The sequence below is a fragment of the Echinops telfairi genome, unplaced genomic scaffold, assembly GCF_000313985.2.
Source record: "Echinops telfairi isolate 266 unplaced genomic scaffold, ASM31398v2 ScPeMD7_2291;HRSCAF=2852, whole genome shotgun sequence".
Classification (NCBI taxonomy): Eukaryota; Metazoa; Chordata; class Mammalia; order Afrosoricida; family Tenrecidae; genus Echinops; species Echinops telfairi.
The window spans coordinates 35319794-35332099 of NW_022106189.1; the positions used below are offsets into that span (position 1 = coordinate 35319794).

Sequence of the window (12306 nt, forward strand, 5' to 3'; positions counted from 1 at the left end):
GTTTTCTTTAAAGTTTTTGCCTTTTAGAGGTCCATGTAGAAGTATTTTCAGAAGAAATGATGTGATCTCTGGGATTTAGTTTTAAATACTCCAGCAACACGTGTGAAAACAGCAACAACAGGAGTGTGTGTGGCGTCAGAACAGGAAAGGCTGCCTAGCCGAAGCTGGCGATGTGTACAGGGAATTCATCATACTACCCTCTCCACTGTAGTTTCTAAAATAAAAAGTAAGAGCAGCGAATTCTAAAATAATAAGTGTACACCCACGTACAGGACGTATACAGAGGGATTGTGGGAACGCTGGTGAGAAAGAGGACACTAGAAGCGACACCTCTGAGCTTTCCGTTGTGAAAAGGCAAAGGGCGCCCGTGGGAGGTAACTCCACGGGGAGAATGGGATACAGTAGTGTGTTTTCTAGAATTTGCCACTAGTCGGTGGTATTGCTGCGCTTACTTTACCGCTGTTGTTCAGTGCCTTCGAGCTGATTCTGACAGACCCTTTGCACAGCAGAACAAAAACCACCCAGCCCTGTGTCCCTCTCAGAATTGCTCTTATATTGGAGCCCATGGTTGTAGCCGCTGGGTCGATCCGTCTTGAACAGGGTCTTCCTCTTTTCTGCTACCCCTCTACTATCCCAACATGATTTCTTTCGCTAAGGATGCCCAGATCTAGATCTCTCCTGATAACATGTCCACAGTAGGTGAGACAGACTCCTCGTCCTTGCTTCTAAGAAGCATTCTGGCTCTACTTCTTCGAAGACATATTTGTTTGTTCTTTTGGCAGTCTATGGTATTTTCAATATTCTACACCAACACCATAACTCAAATGTATCAATTCTTCTTTGGGCTTCCTTATTCAATGTCCAACTTTCACATGCATATGAGACCACTGTAAATATCATAGCTTGGGTCAGATGCACCTTGGTCCTCAAAGTAACATACTTACTTCTCAACAATTTAAAGAGGTCTTGTGTCTCCCTTCACTCACCGTTCTGTTATTCGTGTAAGACACGAAACAACAATAGTATATATAATTGATCGAGGATTCACAAGGGTGGGAGGGCGTGGGAGGGAAGGGGGACAAAGAGGAGTTGATACCAAGGGCTCAAGTAGAAATAAGTTGTTTTGGAAATTTTGATGGCAACCTATGTACAAATGTGCTTAATACTGTTGAATGGTGGATTGTTACAAGATTTGAAAGAGTCCCCCCATAAAATGATTAATTAAAAAATTAAATTAAAAAAGGTCTTGTGCAGCATATTGGCCCAATGCAATGCGTCCTTTGATCTCTTGACTGCTGTCTCCATGAGTTTTGATTGTGAATCCAGGCAAGAACGGTTGTCAGGCTAACACAATGCCTGGGACAATGTTACACTGTTGGAAGAGCAAGCGCTGCCCAGTGAGGTCTGGCTCCACGCACTGTTTAGTGTTGTGGTCGCATAACCTCTGGGCAGCATTTTGCACCTTTGAGAGTGGAGTGCCCCCTCCTGTGGAGTTGGTCCTAGTCTGGATGCAAACCTTACTTACTGCCTTTATTAACATGTCCTTATTATTACTGTCTTTATTACATGATAAGTAAGAGCCCCATCTCGGGGATGGCCGGGCATTTTTCTCTTTCCTCTTCCATATTAGGCGGCTTGACCTGGGTAAGAAACCTGCTTCCATCAGGACCCCGCATCCCTTGACAACTCTTGTGGCACCAGATAAAGCTTCATCAAGCCTCTGGTATTTAAATGGGTTCAAGTAGAAAGAAACTCAGTTTCTCTCTCCTAAAAAAAAAAAGTTTACACCCATGGGTATAATCTATAGTCTTGTGTGTGCCAGTGCCTCAAAGCTGATTCTTTATCTCAAATGCTTGCGTTGGCAATGTTACAACCCTAACTCAGCCAATTGGGGGACCTTGTAGGGAGGGAGATGGCAGGTTTCTGCAGCTGCTGGGAACTACAACATCAAATGGGATGAAAGTACCAGGCCTGTGGGGTTCACTAAAGATCACTCGCTCCTTTCCCACCGCTTATATGAATTATCTCATCCCCATGAGATCGGTTACAGATGAAAATATTGTTACTGACTTTTGGCATGATGTGCCTGACTCTACAAATGGACTTTGGGCTTTTACTTATCATAGTGTTCTGTAAATGCATGCTCAGAATTGAAGTTGCCATCAAATTTTTCCTTCTAATTATGAATTATATTATTAATAATCTTTTCATCACACGGACTGGTGTGCTTCTTCTATGTAGACTTAGCTGATACTTCACTTAGATGGCTGCTTGCTAAGAGAAGCCTTTTAAGACACCAGATGCCATTCTTGTTGATAGCCAGTCACCATCTGATTTCTTCACCACTCCTGCTTCAGTAACTTCAATGATCTTTTTATGAGGGTTCATATTGAGCAGGGCCACACTACAAGAACTAATTTCCTCAGATTAACTTTGAGCTCAAAAATCCACTCACATGTCCACTTTATATATATATAGATATAGATTGCCACTTCAGAGGCAGCATTTCTAGCTTTAGAAATAATATTAATAGCCTTCATGGGACATTTGGTATTTTTAAGAAAAATGTCATGAATCTAGCCAATGACAGAATTTAAAATACTAGAAAAGCCTTTTAGGCCAAAATACATGGAATGCTCACATGTACAGATTCCAATCTAAAGTGACAGGTCACAGCTTAAGAAAAAAACAGGACAGTGAAATACAAGGCATTACGGCAAAACTGTTGTTTGCAGAAGTAAGGCATATTACGGAAAGCCAAGGAAACATGAAAATAGCAAATAGACGGTAGTCTCAAGTTAGCCATTATTGAGAACTTCAAAGCAATAGAGATTTGAATTAAAGTCCAATGACTTCAACGTCCATGACCTTGGGATAGCAGCTCTCTTCTCACCCTAGGGTGTTTCAGCTTAAAGTCCAAAGTTCATTTCCTTTCCTTGACAACAGGTGTGGTTAGAGAAGAGTCTGGTCAATTAGTGGGGTTTCCAATTTGGGTCTTTTTGAAAGGATTCATGAAGAAATTTGTATGCCTTGAAAAGAAATTCCTTGGCTCAACTTTTTCTGGCCTTTTTCTCACCAGTGCAGCTTGAAAGTTTCCTTAAAGCATCTTCCCAGTAAGCCCCCTGTGAATGGCTTGGGTCTTTCGAGAAAATTTGTCAAGATGACCTCTTTAGAATCCTTCAAAAATGTCACCATCAGGGCCCGAGTTGATCTCTCTGCTTAGGATTTAACTGACCCAGCCGACCCTCTCCAAAGCCGTGGTTTTGATCGGACTGTTGTTGTTTTTAAATAACAAACGGAGCGCAGCCGAGTGGATTTGAATTTATAGCCACCCTACAGGATGGAGTAGAACTTCCTCTACGGTTTTCAGAAGTGACGTATTTATGGGAGCAGCTTGTCACAGCTTCCTCCTGCCGAGAGCCTGAGAAATTCAAACGGATGACCTTCCAGCTGGCAGTGAAGTGCTTTAACCACTGTGCCAGCATGACAACTCCCTGGCCTGTTGTTTTAAAGGTCCCCTAAAGAGACCAAGACCCTCTCCGGGCTGTAAATCTTAATGGGTGCAGATAGCCTCATCTTTCTCCTTTGGGAGCGGCTGGTGGGTTTTTGACCCACTGAGCTTGCAGTTAGCAGTCTAACGCTTACTTAACAGTGCCCCCAGGAGGACTCCTTGTAGTACATACATATCTATGTACATCTGTAAAACTACGGTATATGTATACAGTCCCTAAAACCAAATTCTTAATGTTCCTTGAAACCAGCTCCTCTTCCTGAATTATTGATGCCAGTTAATGGCACCATCACCCCTCAGGTCATTTATACTTTATGGCTGTGATAGATTGCGCCTCTTCCAAATTTATTGTATTAGATAATTTATTACACCCTCAATAGTTCTTTAATGGCCCTTTTGTCAGTCCTGGTCTTTCTTAACATGACTGCATTTTACTGCTCACGGGACAACTGGTGGTGTTTTCTCCCTACAGTAATTTCTTTGGCCTGATACCTGTACATCTCTTCTCGGAATACATCTTAAATGCACAAAATAAAACACATCTAGTACAAAGGAAACCAGTTGTTTAAAAAAATTAATTTATGACAGAAATAGATGTGCTTTACCAACAAGATGAGATAAAATAATATCTAAAAGTATATCTAACAATAAGGGTGGTAATTTGGATACCTTTATTTTGAGGTATATGGACCAACTGCAATGTGATGTCATTGTGCATGACAGGTGGCTGCGGAGTGGAGACCCAAAGCCCATTTGTAGGCCACTGGACATCCCCTTACAGAAGGGAGGAGAGGAGCCAGTCAGGGTGTGATGTAGCAACGATGAAACATACAACTTTCATCTAGTTCCTAAATGCTTCCTCCGCTCCCCACTATCATGATCCGAATTCTGTCTTACAAATCTGGCTAGACCAGAGGATGTACACTGGTACAGATAGGAACCGGAAACAAAGGGAATCCAGGGCGGATGATCCCTTCAGGACCAGTGGTGTGAGTGGCGATACTGGGAGGGTGGAGGGAGGGTGGGTTGGAAAGGGGGAACCGATTGCAGGGATCTACATGTGACCTCCTCCCTGGGGACGGACAACAGAAGAGTGGGTGAAGGGAGACGTCGGGCAGGGCAAGATATGACAAAATAATAATTTATAAATTATCAAGGGTTCATGAGGGAGGGGGGAGCGTGGAGGGAGGGGAAAAATGTGGAGCTGATGGCTTAAGTGGCGAGCAAATGTTTTGAGAATGATGAGGGCAACAAATGCACAAACGTGCTTTACACAATTGATGTGTGTATGGATTGTGATAAGAGTTGTATGAGCCCCTAATAAAACGATTAAAAAAAATTGTATGAGACCCTAATAAAATGATTAAAAAAAAAAAAAGAAAACCTCCCTCATTTCTATTGACAAAGCCACAGGAATTGCTGATACTACCGTGGTTCCGAGTTAACTCAGGCTTGAAGGACGTGCGCTAAGTTTCGCTTAGAGATCACGGAATGAAGGATCCCAGGCGCAGAGCGCCAGGGAGGAAGGCTGGCGTACCACTGAGAGGAGCGCTCTGGCATCCTAGAGAGGACGTGTGCTAGGCTCTCGCGGCGGCGCCCGCGTGGTGACGCACTTCCGGTCACGCTTCAGTTTTCGCTTTTCCTAAGGTGAGTGTGGCGTCCGTCGATCGCGAGTCTTTGCTGGGAGCGCGCCCTTCTCCCCGCAAGAAGACTGTCGACTTCCTTCCGGGTGCCCTGGCGAGTCCGGGCACCAGGGAGAACCTCGCCCGGCGAGCCAGCCCCGCGGACCCACGTGCCTCCCTCCCGGCCCGCGGGGCCGCTGGGGAAAGAAAGCCAAGGCCGTGACCATGAGCTCGTAGGTGGATGGAGAAGCCCTTGGCACCCAGCAGGGCCCCACAGCCCCTCCCGGAGGAGGGTGAGCAACGCTGCTGGAGGGGCTGTGGGCTAGATGCGGCCCTAGGGTGCACTTGGAATGAGATGTGACGAGGGCGAGCCACGCATTAATTAAAGTAGGCAACTTCCTCCACCCTTTGTAACCCGACAGCAGTCGCCGATTGCTTTCAGGGCGAGACCAAGTCTTTAGCGTGCCCAAGGCCCCGCGATATTCCTCTCCCAACGTATTTAGCCTCGCAACAGCCTTTTTGGCAATTCATTTATTATTATTATTTTTATTTATTATTTTTTAATGGGTTTTAGGTGAAAGATTACACAGCAAATTTTATACTCGCTCATCAATGCATATGCAGATGATTCTGTGCGTTTGCTTAGAGTCCCCACCAAGCGTCAGCATGTTTGCCATTTCCACCCCACCTGCCACATTTCAGTCCATCTGCACGTCCACCTGTCCATCCATCTGTCTTTCCATCTGCACGTCCGTCCATCCAGTTAACCTTTCTTGCCTCCTCATCGTTGGTGTCCTGTTGAATAAAGGAACACGTTCTTCATGCACGTTCTTGTTTGTCGTTTATTTTATAGGCCAATCACTTATTTGGTTTCAGGCTCTCTGAAGAAAGGGTGGTCCATTTTGTGTGTGTCTACTCTGTCTACATTGTCTCCTACGTGTCCTAGCATGAAACATGTACCTATGTAATGTCGATGACTGAAAGCACAAATGAGTGTATAATCTAAAACTGGGCCAAGTGGAATACAGGAAAAGGAATACAGTGTTGGCGATGAATGTTACAAAGGGCTGAGAGCTGAAGGATGAGTTGGCATTAGCTGGGGGAAGATAGGTCAAGTCAGCAGAGAGTATTACAGGCAGACGGAACAGTCAGTCTCAAAGATTTTAAGATTGCAGGCAACAGGTTCATCATTGGATTAGTAGCGAACCAGCAAGAAGACCGGGGTAGCTGCACTAAGAAAAGAGAGTGGTGACGTGGGAAAGTGCATAATCCAGGTAGTCTGATTAGGGAGGATACTGAGTTTGGTAGAAAGTGACTTTCACACGTCTACAAAATCTGCTCCGTGTAATTTGGTCAAAGTAATAACTCACTTTAATCATGCTGAGGCCTCTAAGGGGCTTTTGCTAATCCATTTCTGGGTATGATTGGGTCCTAGAATGGGTGATAGAAAAAAAAAAAAAAGATTCATGTCCAAGAAAGATTAATCTATTTCATTGTAGTTCTCTTTGATGATCCTCCGCCAAGCGTGCTGTGCGTCCTGAGAATGTGTCCAAAGTAAGTGAGATGGAAGCCTCGCTGTCCTTTCTTGAGAGGGGTATCCTGGCCGCACGTCCAAGATGGGTTTGCTCATTTTTCTGACAGACCATTTCAATATTTGCCAACACCATAATTCAAAGGCAGCAATTATTCTTTTGTTTTTCCTCATTCCTTGCCCCCCTTCTGCAGACATAGTAGGTGATTGGGAATCACCCTGGCTTAGGTCACCGGCACCTTAGCCATCAAAGTGACATCTTGCTTTTTGACCCTTCACAGGGAACTTTTGGAGCAGAGTTGCCCAGGGCAACAGACCATTTGATTTTACGACTGCTACTTCCTTGGGCAGTTGACTGTGGCTCCAACTTCAATCTTTTCTCCATTTTTAATGATGTTGCTTATGGCTTCAGTTAGTTTTCTTTTCTCTGTGCTGAGGTAGGTGTGCTCTGTACTGAAAGCTGTAGTCTCTGATCTGCAGCAAGTGCTTCCAGTTCTCTCTGTTGCAGCAGGCAAAGTTGTGGCATCTGCATATCACAGGGGTTAATGAGTTTTCCTATCATGATGCTGAATTTGTACTGCCCAGCTTCTCAGATTACTTGTCCAGCATCTTAATTGAACAACATGGTGAAAGGATACGGCACGAACGCACACCTTTTCTGACTTTAAAAATTGAAGTCTCCCCTCAGTCTGTCTCAGTCTATGTACAGGTTCTACATGAGCACAGGAAGCATTCCAGAATGCCCATGTTTCACAGTATTTGTCCACAATTTGTTATAATCCACCCATTTGAATGCCTTTGTGTAGTCAAAGGCACATGTAAACATTTTTCTCAAATTTGCTACTTTCAGTCAAGATCCATCTGATATCACCAGATATTTCTTGTTACATGTCCACCTCTGAATCTGGCTTGAATTTTTGGCATTTTCCTGCCAATGTACAGCTGCGACCATTTTTAAAATTATGTCCAGCCTAATTTTTCTTGTGTCCATCGTAATGATATTGCGTGATCATTTCTGCATTCTATTGGATCACCTTTCTTTGGGATGGGCATGAATATGGATTTCTTCTAGTTGGTTGGGCAGATGGCTATCTTCCAAATTTCTCGGAAGGACTCCTTAGATTCGCTTAAAAAGCCAAAAAGGAAATTAACCCATTGCCATCAAGTTGATTTCCATGCCTAGCCACCCTCTAAAGCAGGGTAGAACTATCCCATAGGATTTCCAAAAGTGTAAATTGTACGGAAGCAGACTGCCACATCTTTATCCTAGAACACTCCTGGTAACCTTGAATCACCTGTTTTTCATTTGACAGCCAAGTGCTTTGCCTCTGTGCCACCAGGGCTCCTTACAATCACTTTCCTAAGTTCTAGAAGCAGCTTACTGGGATTATGATTAAAAGCAATATAGTAGAGTTACTAAAAGCCCGGTTTGGGGAATCTGGTTAATCTGGTCTGAGAGGCAAGCTCATTTATCCACCAGTTGAGCGAAACAGTTATTCTCTTAACCTGTTTCCCCATTTGGGAAAAGGGAAAAATGCAGAGGGTTATGAGAATGAAATGAGAAGATACACATTTTTCATCCAAAATATGAGAATTATTTTCTTAGCCTCTTATTTTTCTTAGTAAAACTTTCTTTTGAACAATAAAAGTCTGGATTTCCTCCTGCATTTTGTGAAAGTTGTGCCGTGTCTTTTGCATGTTTTGCTTTGTCTACTCCGCTGCCCCTCCCACCCCATCATATTCTTTTCCTAGGAAAGATATGTTACTGGATGTTTGTGAGTACAGGCTCTGGCAGCCTGGGCAAGTTACCTATCCTTTCAGTATCTCTGTGACCTCAGGATCACACACCTCATGGAATGGTTTGGATTAAAAGTGGAAATGCTTAGACCATGTTCTCCCAGTGGACATTTAGTGAACGCCTGCTGCCGCAGCAGCTGCTGCCGCTGTGGGCAGGTTTGCAGGTTGAAAGGAAAGCTTTTATCTGGACGAGACTCACTCTGGGTTCTCTTTGCTTCTTCCCCCAGCCTCTGCCCTTTCCTGAGAGGGAGCCCAGATGAGGGCAGTCCTGCCCCTGAAAGCCTGGCACCAGGTGAGCTGTGGATCCCTCAGGTCTGAATTGAAGATGAGGGATGACTGGGGTGATTCTAGGCAGTCTTCGAGCCAACTCAGTAGCAAGGCCCCTGTGCATCCTCTCCACTGCCGGCATGCTGGAGAAAGAGAGTTGAATGGGAGGGGCTGAGCAGCCAGAGCCCCCAGGGCCCATGGAATGGTGGGTGGAGACAGCTGGAACGAATGTGCTGGGAAGCTCTGGTGCAGCTGCCTTCACTCAGGATCTCTGTGGAGCCCGGGGCCTTAGGTCCAGGAGCTTCTCCAGCAGAGGGATATGTGTGACTGAGGACCTCAGGGTGGTGATGTGGGGTATCCAGGTTTTGGTGACCTTTCACAAGGTTCTAGGGGATTGAGGAAGTGGGAGCAGAGGGACAACTGGCAAAAGAGAAGAAAAAGTTGGAGTATCCCTATTGGCTAAGGAGCACTGCAATGGGATGTCAAATCTGCACCAGGAAGCAGGACAGCTGAAGTTCAGGATCCCTTCAGGTAGCCTTGGGGCATTGGGCCCATCTCTGCACCTTAACTAACTTCATTGATAAAGTGAACATAATCATCTCACATTTTTGGGACCAAACCCACTGCCCAACAGTTGGTTCCAACTCAGAGACCCTGTATAGGATTTTCAAAACAGTAAATCTTTACAGGAGCAGACAGCTTCATCTTTCTCTTGTGGAGCAGCTGGTGGATTTGAACTGCCGACCTTGTGGTTAACAGCTCAATACTTAACCCACAGTGCCACCAGAATGGGCAAATTAATTTCTTGAGATGTATTTTATGTTATGAGATTGATGAGCTGCCCAGTGTTGCTTTACCATGTCCTTCTTCCAGGGAATTTTGATTCAGTACCTTGGGATCCATGAATCACATCCAAGTCCCAATTCCCCACATCTGTTTTCTCCTGACTCAGCCCATCTCCCCAGTAGATTGTCTTCCTTGTGGCTCCCGACCAGGTTACTGCTACCAGCAGATGGCAGTCTTGATCCCTCGTATCTTACATTGCTGAGTCCCTGTTGAATGTTCTTTATTGTTTTGTTTTTTTTTAATCATTTTATTAGGGGCTCATACAACTCTTATCACAATACATACATACATCAATTGGGTAAAGCACATTTGTACATTCATTGCCCATGTTCTTTATTGTTAACTTGCCCAGAGAATCATCACGGTGCATAGTGACTGCCCACTCGCTCCTCCCCTTGACCTATCTTAATTATCACCCCCATTCATGGTTGTCTTTCCTTCCTGGGATTTTGATGCTATTAACTAAGATGGGGGGCGGAGTTAGCACTATGCAAATCTGTTTATATGGATTAGGGGAGCTAGTGTGGGGGAGCTAAGGTGGTGCTGGGGTTCATGCAATCCATAAGAATGAAATGAGTTGAGAGATGGGAGGCTATTCACTGCACGCTAGGAGGAGGGACCATGAATAGAGGCTCCAAAGCACATACTGGAGCATTATGAGTAGTAGTGTTACAACCAGCAGCGAGGGGAAGGGTTGGCTATTAAGAAAAATATTATGTAACATGATATAACCAGTGTCTTGAATTATACAATGAAAATTAAATTAATTGACGAATGCTTGCTATGGAATCTTTACACACACACACCACACCTCACCCACACACCACATCCTCCCCCTCCACACCCCCACACCCCAGCAGCAATTTGATTTAGGGAGTCCTATACCTTGGAAGACTCATCAGAGAGCCCCGTGGACTGCCCCGGTGGCACTGAGCGCCCTCTGCTGGTGTTCTTCAGCAGAGGCAGCGTATACCTCCGGATTCAAACATTAGTTTGGGTTTGGTGGAGCCGACTCACCTGGGTTAACCCTGCTTTTAACTGTGTTGGGATAGGCGGGCACGAGGTGGAGACAAGTAGGTCCTGAGATGCCATCTGTGAGTGGCTGTCTGGGCAGATCGACGCTAACTGTTCACCTGTGGGTGAGACAATGAAAGACTGAAAATGCATTTAGAAAACCAGGGAATGTGCTCTAGGCAGGTGAGTTCATGAGAGGCTTCCCAGGATTTTCATAATGTCATCCTCTATAACAGTAAATCTTGTTGTGTCCGAATGGGAGCTCTTAAGGGATCGAGAGAAAAGTTCCAGATTTGGGGTTATAGAAATACTCTTTTTGTGGCCCACTTCCCTTTCGCTTTCCACGTTACCCATCCCTTGTTAGACCTCTCCTTCAGGCCCCGTGCTCTGGCCTTGAACCAGAGGATTGGCCCTGGGGCAGCAGGAACCTCTTGTTTTAGGAGGTGGTGGCCTTTGAGGACGTGGCTGTGTACTTCACGCAGACGGAATGGGCCAGCCTTTCTCCCACACAGAGGGCTCTCTACAGAAATGTGATGCTGGAGAATTATGGGAACTTGACCTCCCTGGGTAAGATGCTTTCTTTCTGGGACTTGGGTCTACACCTTCTGCTTCCCTTCCTCCCTTCCTTCCTTCCTTCCTTCCTTCCTTCCTTCCTTCCTTCCTTCCTTCCTTCCTTCCTTCCTCCTTACAGACTGGTGGGTGATGGGGAGGGGACGGGGTTGTCTCTAACTCTGTTATCCTCCACTGAGTGGTGGCTCCAGGGCTGAGGCTAAATGCCCGGCCTCAGAGGTTGCTGGGTAGGAAGAGATCTAGGGTCAGGTTGATCCCAGTGTGTAGGGAATTGCTGTTCTCTGGTAAGAGCATGTCCGTCTTCTGAGGAGCTCTGGGCAATTTCGCTGCCAAAGCCAAGGTCTCCGTCAGTGGTTGCCCACCTTTTGTGTAGGTAAGGGTGTGGTCTGGCGATGGTCACGAACTTGCCCACTCTTATGTGGGTGGTAAGGAGGAGATCACAGCTGCTTTTTCCCTTTGATCTCCGTCACCCGTCTGGAGCCCTTTTATCCAGGTCTTGTTCTTCCTGAGATTGTGGGTTTCCTTCTTCTGACACGGAGAACACAAGGCTGAAAGATTCCATTTCCCCTTCCAGGATACTCAGTTCCCAAACCGTCTCTGATCTCCCTCCTGGAGGGAGGGGCTTTGCCTTGGGACAAGAAGGCACAGGATGACCCACCTTTAGAGAAGACCAAAGCCGGCTGCAAAGGTAAGCACGGCAGGTGTAGATCCGGCAACCACAGAGTTTTACAGCGCAGTGCAGTTGAAAAGGATTGATGTGGGGCAGAATTTAAACGGAATACATGATTTCTGTTAATAAGTAAAATTTGAGACCTTTCCCACAATTGTTAATTCCTCTCACACTACCACTGAATACATTTATATATAATTCGTTGCGATCTGTTGCTTTTTCTGAGTTTCAATATTATTGCAGTGTTCCTCATTCCTTGGACTGGATGGATTTATCCAGGAGCAGGTTTTGAATGTGGATTGTGCCAAGCTTTGTTTAAGAAGCGCTGGAGAGAAATCCGTACACCAGGTTTCATCACAGCACTTTCCACAAACGCTAAGAGGGGAAATTAACTAAAATACCCATCAACAGAGAAATGGATAAATACGTGTTATATACACACTCAGCTGTAGAGATAAAGGAAATCTTGATGTTTTGG

General features: G+C 45.3%; 1 protein-coding gene and 1 non-coding gene across 5 annotated transcripts in view; both read left to right on the forward strand.

Annotated features, from left to right (window-relative positions):
- Positions 1–12306, forward strand: part of ZNF19 (zinc finger protein 19) — a 76679-nt gene that overhangs the window by 60319 nt on the left and 4054 nt on the right. For 3 of the 4 annotated variants that reach the window (XM_045293801.1, XM_045293802.1, XM_045293800.1), the window contains 4 exons: positions 6633–6687; positions 8689–8753; positions 11029–11155; positions 11733–11846. In XM_045293801.1, coding sequence (XP_045149736.1) covers positions 8718–8753; positions 11029–11155; positions 11733–11846 — 277 coding nt within the window. In that variant the 5' untranslated portion in view covers positions 6633–6687; positions 8689–8717. Of the gene's footprint in view, positions 1–5296; positions 5521–6632; positions 6688–8688; positions 8754–11028; positions 11156–11732; positions 11847–12306 lie in introns of those variants that run through there. The other variant, XM_045293803.1, reaches the window with a different exon arrangement.
- On the forward strand, positions 1322–1519 carry LOC115870808. The gene has a single exon (XR_004046934.1). It is a non-coding gene; the product is annotated as a small nucleolar RNA SNORA74 (small nucleolar RNA).